This window comes from Cicer arietinum, chromosome 7 (genome assembly GCF_000331145.2).
Source record: "Cicer arietinum cultivar CDC Frontier isolate Library 1 chromosome 7, Cicar.CDCFrontier_v2.0, whole genome shotgun sequence".
NCBI lineage: Eukaryota > Viridiplantae > Streptophyta > Magnoliopsida > Fabales > Fabaceae > Cicer > Cicer arietinum.
Window position 1 is genome coordinate 17,243,499 of NC_021166.2, and position 10,296 is coordinate 17,253,794.

The 10,296-nt window shown below is 33.4% G+C and overlaps 1 protein-coding gene across 3 annotated transcripts; it reads right to left on the reverse strand.

Moving 5' to 3' along the window:
* Positions 1 to 1,677: 1,677 nt before the first annotated feature.
* LOC101495825 (serine/threonine-protein kinase/endoribonuclease IRE1a-like) lies at positions 1,678 to 10,081 on the reverse strand. Of its 3 annotated transcripts, XM_012718272.3 has the most exons (8): positions 9,736 to 10,081; positions 8,045 to 8,291; positions 6,460 to 7,069; positions 5,574 to 6,369; positions 4,544 to 4,716; positions 3,714 to 3,960; positions 2,961 to 3,264; positions 1,678 to 1,989 (listed from the first exon to the last, which is right to left on the reverse strand). In XM_012718272.3, the coding sequence occupies exons 1-8, from the start codon at positions 9,876 to 9,878 to the stop codon at positions 1,846 to 1,848; spliced, it is 2,664 nt and encodes an 887-aa protein (XP_012573726.1). In that variant the 5' UTR covers positions 9,879 to 10,081; the 3' UTR covers positions 1,678 to 1,845. The 3 variants fall into 3 exon arrangements, with proteins under 3 accessions (XP_012573726.1, XP_004509458.1, XP_012573727.1); XM_004509401.4 differs by having other exon boundaries at positions 5,574 to 7,069; XM_012718273.3 differs by lacking the exon at positions 9,736 to 10,081 and having other exon boundaries at positions 5,574 to 7,069; positions 8,053 to 8,275.
* Between the last annotated feature and the right edge of the window lie 215 nt (positions 10,082 to 10,296).

Below are 10,296 nucleotides of genomic sequence, written 5' to 3' on the forward strand. Positions count from 1 at the left end.
GATCATGTCAAAAGGTTGATTCACATTTGATTGATGAATTGGAAATAGTAGAATTTTACATTTACCAAGTTTACAAGAAATGCAATCAAATTGAATAGCTCTAAGAGATAGGAAATTTTTATTGCCAAGAACCGCATATTTGATCAAGTCATGAAGTACATTTGAGTTTGGGGGACCAAGACGCTTATGCCATATTTGGAAATCAACAATTGCAGAATTCAAGAAATAAAAGGCATACAAGAACATTGGGACAACAGTGAATAAAGAGGAAAAAGACGTCCAACTTTATGCCTCATCGCGATCATGTTCCCTGATTGTTGATTGTGCACAAGGCAAAGGAAAATGGCATCCATTTATTGAGAGTTATTTATTGAAACTTTTTAAGGCAAATACACAGCTCTAATGCTAATATGAATCTCTAGAAAAATGTAGTTCTGTTTAAAAATCTTATTTGTGCTTAGAGTAGATTTAAATAATTTGTATGGTTTCCTAGAGTTAGCTAAATTTTAGAATATTTTTTCTAAAGTCTTAAGAATATTTTTGATACTCAGATTGGTTAGTTAAGGTCTTGCCTGCTACTCTCAGAGTTGTTGGAGAACAAACTTATGCAATCTACATAGTTGTGAGTTAACAACGGTCATCTTCATATATTTTTATAATGCTATAATTATTATTTTATTTGTTTCCTATGTAAAGTATTTATTTAAAAATTTAAGGAACACAGCATTTGAAATTTATCTAGATTTCGTCATTTATTTATTTTGATGGTCTTTGTTATATAATATGTTATTAATTTGATTTACGTATGAGTTAAAAGTATTTAAATATTGAATTGTTATGCGATTGAATATGTTTTCCATGAATTACGATGAAATGAGAGATGATTTTAAATACGTGTTTTGGGAAATAGTTGTTATAATTATTAAATCGTTAACGACGTTAGGTGCACCTAGTTACCTCGTTTTGATTAGGGAGAGTTACCCGTTAGATGGAGTCGCCCCTATGAGAAATGTCATCTGTAGGAGGAGAGGACTATCAACAAAATTGATATGTGATGATGCGTTGCGGGATTGAGAGGAGAGGACTATTCGTTAGATGGAGTCACCCCTAAGGAAAATGTCACCCTTAGGAGGAAAGGGCTATCAATGAGATGAAGCCGCCTCTTGGTTCTCGAGAATTTGTATTTTTACTTGTTTGATTTTCTATGATAATTTTAAGGTTGTTCATTTTGATTTTGCTTGGTTATTAATTGAATTTTTAATATTTTTATCTAAACAACTAAATTATAAGTTTAATGATTTTATTATGTGTATAGCATAATCGTCACAAGATTATAAAACAATTTTTCGTGTCTTTTTTTGTGTTTTCTTTCTAGTTGATGGTGATTGTTATCTCCTCACTAAGTCTTTGTGACTTACCCCTTCATGTTGTTTTTTTTTTTTTTTTTCAGATTCGCATGCAGTTGAGTAGCAAACTTAGTAGATTCAAGTCTCAATCATATTTGTTTTGGTAGACCTCTTTGATCGATGACCCTTTTTTTTGAAGTATTTTGCAACTATTGGAATCTAGAAAGTCTTTGAATGCTAGAGATTACATTTGATTATCAACAGTTCATGGTAGCATGATACCAAGTGAGACATGCATTTCTACACATTCTTAATAAATTGGTGAAAAAAGTGAAAACTAAAAAGGTGTAACTTAGATTGATCAATCAGTGATAATATACATACAACATATATATACACGTATTATTGCTTTTTATAAAATATAGACATATTCCACTTCACACTGCAACCTTCTTCCCCATGTCATCTATTTTCAGGCCATACGTAGGAGGCCAAGGCACTAATCGACATTTTTAAAATACCTTTGAAAACACTCTTCCTCCTTGCAATGCTTGGATATAACTTTATACACTTCAATCAAGAGTCTTGGGAATCGGTTTGCAAAGTAGTCATTGAATCCTTCAGGAACAGGTCCAACTAGTTCCTGAAAAGCCAGTAAGAAATTAGAAGCAATAGAAATGGATGGATACCTTTCATGTTCTAAAGCAAAGATTAACTGAATATATATTGTTCAGGCTAAAAAATGTCTACTGAATATAGATCATTGTTACATGATTGTAGGAGCGTTTGATAAATGGGAGTTTTGCAATGTAGTACAGGCCTTCTTATATGTTGTATCGGTGGAAAGACTTGGGAAGTGCTTGAATAAACAGTATAATTAGGTGTTTACTTAATTAGAGTTTATCATGTCAGAGCTTATGTCTAAGCTATTACAATCAAAGAGTAACTGATGGTAAATGAGGATTTGTTGTGTTTAGTTGAAGAAATAAGAAGATGATTGAAAGGGGAATGAGATAATTGGTTGTATATACAATCATAGTGGGTAATTTAATAAGCCACTGAAACATCAATTGTTACAAGAGGAACAGTCGATTAGGTAGAGGTGAAAACATTTAAGTTTGCACGAATGCCTATGCGTGTCAATGGAGTTAGGGGTGTTGGAAAGAAGAGTTCAAAGGACACCTAACAAGCCAATGAATGAATTGGAAAGGCAATTAATGAGAAGTTAAAAATGTTTAGATTTTTCTGATGTAACTTGATATTATGATGAGAAAGAGCTGGCATGACTATCCACAGACTGCACTTCAACTTTACACGCATATAATAGGTTTGAGGCTTGAACTCCCAAAATTTATTTTATCGATGTTTACACTGGGCTTGTTTTTATTGCTGCCATGTTTAAGTTCCAAATACTTCTTTGAGCATTTTTGTCACAAACCACGGGACATAAGGAATTTGATTTTACCATGAAAATATATCAGTAAGGGGTTGTAAATTCATGGGTGAGGTGAGGAGTAAAACTCACCCTAACCTGTGGTTTTGCCAAGCCTACCCAACAAAAAACAACAATGAAAAAATTTAAATCTATTAAAATCTACTAGTCCAATAAATAACCTGGATTTCTTTAGGCAATTCTCCATAATGATTTAGCTTGTTTCTCATAACCCGCAACAAATCTCGAACACTGTTAAACTTGTAACGCCGGTAATAACCAATGTTAGCAATCAAAGCTGGTTCCATCTTTTCATCCCATTTACCACCTAAGGCCGTTGTGGCAATGCGTTCTAACGCCCTTGAAAGATCAGAACTAATCTCTCTATCTTCCAATTCCACCCTGTCACTCGTGTCACGTAAAAATGAAAGTCTTGTCTCAGAACTCCAGAAAAAAGGATGATGTAATACTTCAATCGCTCTCGGTCTGCCAATAAAGGAAATAACGTCTTAAATAAAATTGCTATTTTGAAACCATAATCATAACTAAATAAATAAGCTGGAGACACAACACCATGCAGGGCTTCTACCCAAAGGCTTAATTAAGCTTAAGCTTTTAGGAGAGTTGATCTTTGGCAACATTACATATACTGTCCCTCATATTATTGGACCTATCACACAGTCCCTCAAATCTTAATTTGAGCAATCAAAGATTTCTAAAAAACTCAAATAAAACTACAATAGGTTGATCATTATAGATAATCAAAATGGGGTGACACTCTTCATCTTAAATTAATATCCATAATTGGTATATTGGTTTGAACTTGGAGACTTAATCATTTTATACAACATAACAATTAAGCAAGTCATAGCAGATGCAACATTGTGAATGTATGAGAAAATATACTTCCATCCTCCAAAAACACAATAATTTACCTTAGATTAGGGTCAGGGTTTAATAAACAGCTAATAAGATCCTTAGCTTCCGGAATGAACTTCACTAAGAAAAGATTCTTCCGATTTTTCACAATATTGATATCACGTTCAAGATGTTGTCCAAATGGATGTCTTCCTCCAGTCATACAGAAAAAAAGAACACAGCCTAAACTAAATATATCTACAGCTCGTGTTTGGCGTCCTTGAACAAGCTGCTCTGGGGCTTGCCAACCTGAACTGCCTCCACCTACAATTAAGCCATTAAACCTTAGTGCAAGAACAAAAGATTGATAAAAGTTCAATAAGTTAAAATGTAGGGTTAGACTAAAACAGGCTTTCCAATTTAGAAAGAAAAAAAAAGGAAACAGGTTAATGAATTTGAAAAGCGAAAGAAGACTTTGAGTAACATGAGATTGGATTGATATGGAAAAAAATTCGGAAAGAAAACAAAAATTAGGAAACAACTCCTATGAGCCTGTTTGGTTTGATGTTTTCTATTTTCAATCCTTCTTTTCAGCAATAATTATAGAAGTGCAACCTTGTTTTCATTTTGTTTTCTAAAAAATTGTACAATGCAGTGAAAACATGATATTTTGGTAACTATAGTTGAAAACAAAACAAAAACAAATATTATCAAACCAAACAGTAAAAGTCCACTAATAAAATACTACCAAGACATTTAAAATACCCTGAAGATATTAAGAGATATATCTAACAGTCACCATATTTTAATTTACAGATGCTAATCTCATGCTAGACATAATTGGCCATTCACATGGTAAATGCTAGGAAACGCAAACAATTTTTTAATTCTTCTGAGAAGTTCTTACCAGTAGCATTATGACCCAAAGAGGACATATTTTCAAGAAGACGCTTACTAATGCCCATGTCAGAAAGCTTTGCACATAAGGATCTTTCCTTGATTATTAGAACATTTTGGGGTTTCAAATCACGGTGTATTATTCCTAGTTCATGCAAATGAACAACCCCAGAAACAATATCCCTAAGTTGCAAAACAAAAATGAAAGTTAGTTTATAATAAAAATTTGTGAAATAAACACACTTAGAATGTGGGCATCCAAGTAATAAGAGCTTTCATTGAATGAAGGTTAATCTCAACCTCAAATGACTTGGATCAAGTACAAGAATCCTTACGGAATCTAAATAGGTTTTTTCTTAGTCATCCTTTTCTATGCACTATTATGCTTTCCACTAACCTTGGACTACCATATTTTATTACCTTCATTTTATGTCATCCATAGTCTCCTCTTATCCCCTTGTATTCTCCTACTCCTACATTGTAGTGCCAAATTATTCTAGTCAATTTTGCCTCATTTTCTACTTACTCAATCTCAACCTTGAATACCAGATCCAACATCCCCATTTACCACCCATCCTTTTCTTTTACAACCATCTTTCCTTAGTTGCAGCAATGCTCCAGCACATCAACACCAACAAGGTGCGTTTGCTAAACCTAAAACCAAGCTACACTATAAAACCATTGCTTCTAATCTCAAATTTTATTTATGAACTGTCCCCCGAAGCTTCATTGTTAAAAATTTAAAAGGTAAAGGTAAAACATTAAGTTCCGTATCACTACTCTAAGCATCAGGTAGCTCACTAGTCAGCAAAATCTAGTAGACTGCTATTGGTAGAGTTTTTCCAACTAATATAATGCCTACTTCACCTAGGAATTTCTAGAATTCAACCTAGTTCAATAGCATTCACTAACCTCATTTTTTGAGTGTTGAATGAGAAAGGAATGAAAAAATTGCAATCTCATAATATGTCTATTAGTATTATCTTTTGCCTGAATATGTCCTTTAAATAAATCATCAATCAAGAAGAAATACTATTAACCTCATCAATTTCAGCAATAGAGGTGATGGATAGCCACTTTCTTTCCAAAGATGTTGTGTATTACCCTTCCCTGTCTTCATTTGGCCCTTTATCAAACATATGAATGCTTGGTCCTTCTTAAAAACAGAGTTCTCTGATGTATCTGAATAAATTTGAATCAAATCATCTAAGTTGCAAGTACAACGTTCCAGTGCAAGGTAAATAAAATCTTGATCATGCTCCACCCCATGCCATCGAACAATGTTTGGATGACAGTCAGACACAATGAGATTTTGGATTTCTTTATTGGCTACACTGTGATGAGCCCTGACCAGACGTTTGACTGCAACAGGTCGGCCTTCATATCTTCCATCAAGCACAATGGTACCATTGCTTCCCTTAGCAATCTCTTTATTTGAAACGAATAATTTACCAATCCTTCGTCCATCGACACCTTCATCAACTTGATTTAAGTTCTGCCATACTTCTCTATTAGTATCCTTTCGTGTTGGTTCATCTTCATCTTCTGAAGAAACGTGTTTTTCCAATTTATCGATAATGCCACTGTTTTCTCCTGACTTGTGTGTTTTATTTTTCTTAGCGGGTGAACTTTTCAATTCACACTCTCTGTTTTGGTCCTTTGGTATATCTTGATTCTTAATCTCCTTCAGCAGAAGAAAGCTGACGAGAGAAAAGCCTGACACCAGAAGAGAGACCATAAACAAAATATGAGGTAATGGAGTTGACCATCCACTCTTCTTGTTCAAATAAACATCAGCTGGTGAAGTCATCTCAATGAGAGGCTGAAGGAGTTTATCTGCATTATCATTACTGTTATAGAACTTATTATTTGTTTGCAGAGAAAGGATAGAATTTGGCAAAGGCGTAGGAAGCTTCATCGTATTACCATCATGACCATCGAAAAATCTATCAATATTAGGTTGCAATGGAATCATCGGATCTGAGGCAGGCATTGAGAGTATATCATTTTCATGATAAGTCCTATGTAAACTTTCGGTGATTGAAGATTCTAGCAGAAAATTCTTTTTCAGGCGAAAGACTTGTTGCATCTCTTGACACGGGTAAGGCATCGCAAAATTGATGTCACTGTCAGAATAATTTTCATCCTCTACATCAAATGTAGTATGTTGGCATAATAATACCGCCTCAAACTCAGCTACGGTCAAAGTCCACAATACTATTCCCGAGCTGGGGCTAACAGACTGCAGAGAATAATCTGACCTGAAAATCTTGAGCAGTGGCTGTGATGAATTTAGCTTCTCAGGATCAGCAACATCCTTTTTACCCGCACTGATGACATTTCTAACACTCAGTGTGTCATCACTCATAGGTGCAGAAGCATTATCAGGATCGGACTTGGCATGGATTTGAATGATCGACCCAGTTTTAGCGTCAACTTCAAATAAAGTGATTTCTTTGGATCCAAGTATAACTGCTCCATCATCTGAAATGGTAGGTGTACGGAGTACAAATTCTGCGATAGATTCTGAGATTCTCTGCAGACATGATAAATAATGAACAGAACATCAAGCTCAGAATCCCTCAAAAAAATAGAATGAACAGAACTTAGATAAAAGTAACCTGGGAACAAATTGACAATGAAAATATTATACTTTTTATCTAGTAAGAAAAGAGCCCACTATGTTGTTGATCAATCAGGATAAGCTTTAGCTTAAGTTATTGTTGGTTACATGCAACACAAACAACAACAACCAAACATTATTACAGTAAGTAGGGTCTGCTACATGGATCAAACGGCGTCATGACATTCTATCATATAGCATGTCTTTATCCAGCTCATTAGTCTTTAGGTCTTTCTTAACAGTTTCTCTCATAGTTGGGACAATGCAGGATAAGAACGAAATTATAGGTTTGTTTTCTCCATGTAAGGACAAAATAAAGAAAGAATAAAAGGTTGAATTACGTCTATTGTTGGACTTGGTAACAACTGCAGCATTACTCAAAACCAGCATGCCACAGGAAGACCTATTACTCTCACACCAAACCATCAAATGAATTATCTATCATCTCTTGTCAACTTTGAAGCACGAAGTTCAAACTAAGGAATCAATACGCTTTCAAACAAGAAATACCACAGAATTAGCATCATTTCTGTCACAAAACAAGTATTTCTCCTGAATTTAGATATTGCTTAGTAACAAGAAGTTTTCTATTTCTTCTGACAGAAGTGCAGATTAAATGCAAACCATCACAATTCCTATATGTACTCAGTAAATCATGTATGCTCCAAAACCTCCCACTCAAACCAAAACACAAATAAATTATGCAAATACACTACAAGTTATTATATATGTAAACAAGGGTAACTTCCAAAAGCAACAGTTAAATTCATGATAGTTGTCTTAAACCACAGTAAAAAAGGCATCACTTTAGAAAATCCATCAATACAACAATTACAATATTCAAAGTTTCAAACATGTATATACATATACATCAAGACAAATAAATACCATTTTACCAAAGTGCTTGTCGTGCATGTACAAAGACCAATCATCCCCACACTCCACGAACCCGCTAATTGGTGCTGCAGATGCATTTTCTTTACCACGTTCCTTATTGATAGGAGCTTGATACGAACTGTAGATCGGCGATCCTGTAGAGAATGACCATATTACCCTCATGGGACCATGCTCCTGGCTGTCCACCAAATACATGGTCCCATCTAGTGTGGCAATCAGTGCTGTAGTTGCTGCATTACTTTAAAAAAAATCACAAAAAATAGGAGCTACACCTATAAGTACAAGATGATCAAAACAGAGAATAGAAATATTTTTTTAAAAAAATAATCTTTGCAAAACAAACAAGCCTGCAACACATCACCAAAAAATACGAGCCTACAACAGTAATGGAAGGTTTTTAAGATAAATCAACATTAAAAATTTAGAATGTATATGTTTAGAACTTAGAGGATGTTTGAAAGAGCTTAACTAGATCTTAGTTTATGGCATAAGCACAGTCATATAAATATTTGGGAAAGCTTATAAAAACACCATATGATATGCCAATAAATGATTTTTAATAACCTCCTATGATAGTTTAAGGCAGCATAGCCTTATTCCCATCCACTGCAAATTCAATTTTAGGAGTGAAAACAAATAGCAAGAACAAATAATTTTCAACCTGCATATCCAATAGAAACAAGTAAAAGCAAGCAGCTATCTATGCTTACAGCATCATGGTGTTGAAACAACCTTATGTTCCTTAACAGTTAACATGATTTAGAAAGAATCAATCTATTCTAAGATAAATCATTCACATAATGACATATGGTGGAATTTCACAAATTTGTTTCCCGCTATTTTTTTCGTCTGCTTTGATATTTAATAGTTCAAGTAAGTATATATCGTACATATCGAGTGAATAGGCAAATTAGTTCTTGAAATAGTAAGTGTCGGTCAAATTAGTCCTTGAATTTTACAAACTGGCAAATACATCTCTGAAATTGTAAAATAACAATGAAAATAGTTCCTCGGTAAAATTTTGTTATTAAATACTTTGATGTAGCACTGTAACTGAATATTTGGCTTATCAATGTTGATCTCACGTCAATGTCATCTTTCCGTGACAAATTTGTCAATAAAATTTATCATCTCAAAGACAAATTTGTGACTAATTATTGACAAATTAATCCATGAAATATTTAAGTTTCATAGAAAAATTAGTTGGTATTTTGATGATATTGATATGAAATCAAATATTCAATTAACAGATCTCATAATAATCTCTACCGATAAATGTTTATATATAAACTATTTTTATTATCATTTTTAAATTTCAAGATGTATTTGTTAATTTACAAAATTCGAAAACTAATTTCAGGATGAATCAATTTGTCTGTCTACATATCCATAAATAAATGCATTTATCTATTCACCGTAAATTTCAAAAAACACACACCTATCTTCTAATTTATTTATTCTAAGAAAAGTGTTTCACACAATGACACGTGTGGGAATTTAAAAGATGCGTTAATTTCCCGCCATATTAATTTTCCTGATATGACATGGGAATAATTTTGCATGGATATTTCTAAAAATAGTTAATTCATGTGTTGAGACATGTAGCTAAATAAACGCGTTAATTGAAAATACAAAGAAAGGAATGAATGAAATTGAAAAGAGTTGAGGGGAAATGAACTGACGGAGGAAGGGAGAGAATGGAACGCGCTGAGGATGAGCGAGAAAAGGCGTTGACGCAGTGTTGATTGAGAAGCGAAAGGAGAAGGAGAAGAAGAAGAAGAAGAAGAAGAAGAAAGGAAATGCGAAAGAGAAAGAAGAGTTTCATTTCATTTGAGGAGGGAATGAATGAGAAAGTAAAGTAGGGTTTGTTTATTTATTTGATGGAAGAAAGAGGAGAAGAAGGAAAACAGCAACATGGAGCATCGAATCCAAGATTATATTCCAACCTTCTTCTCATCTCAATATCATCTCATCCTCCAATTCAATTCAAACTCCCCCAAAGACTTCTACCATCTAACTCACGTCACGTCAACTTCATTGCAATTTTGGTTTAGAATTTGGATTTTAAAATTAACTAATAGTTTATAAATCATAAAAGTTTCAATTAATTGAAGTGTTTACTAAAATTAGTGATTCAATCGCTTCTTAAAAGTTTAAATATTAAATGACATAAAAAAAATATTTAATTAAAAATAAATATTACTAATTAATATTTTAAATATTTTAAAAATAGTAATTTAAAA

Excerpts from the sequence above, each read along its gene's own strand:
- LOC101495825 (XM_004509401.4), bottom strand. The coding sequence starts at position 9,878 with ATGAAACTCTTCTTTCTCTTTCGCATTTCCTTTCTTCTTCTTCTTCTT. Across the intron at positions 4,717-5,573 it reads CTATTGCTGAAATTGATGAG|GGATATTGTTTCTGGGGTTG; the intron begins GTTAATAGTATT and ends TTTGCAACTTAG. Across the intron at positions 3,265-3,713 it reads AACCCTGACCCTAATCTAAG|ACCGAGAGCGATTGAAGTAT; the intron begins GTAAATTATTGT and ends CTTTATTGGCAG.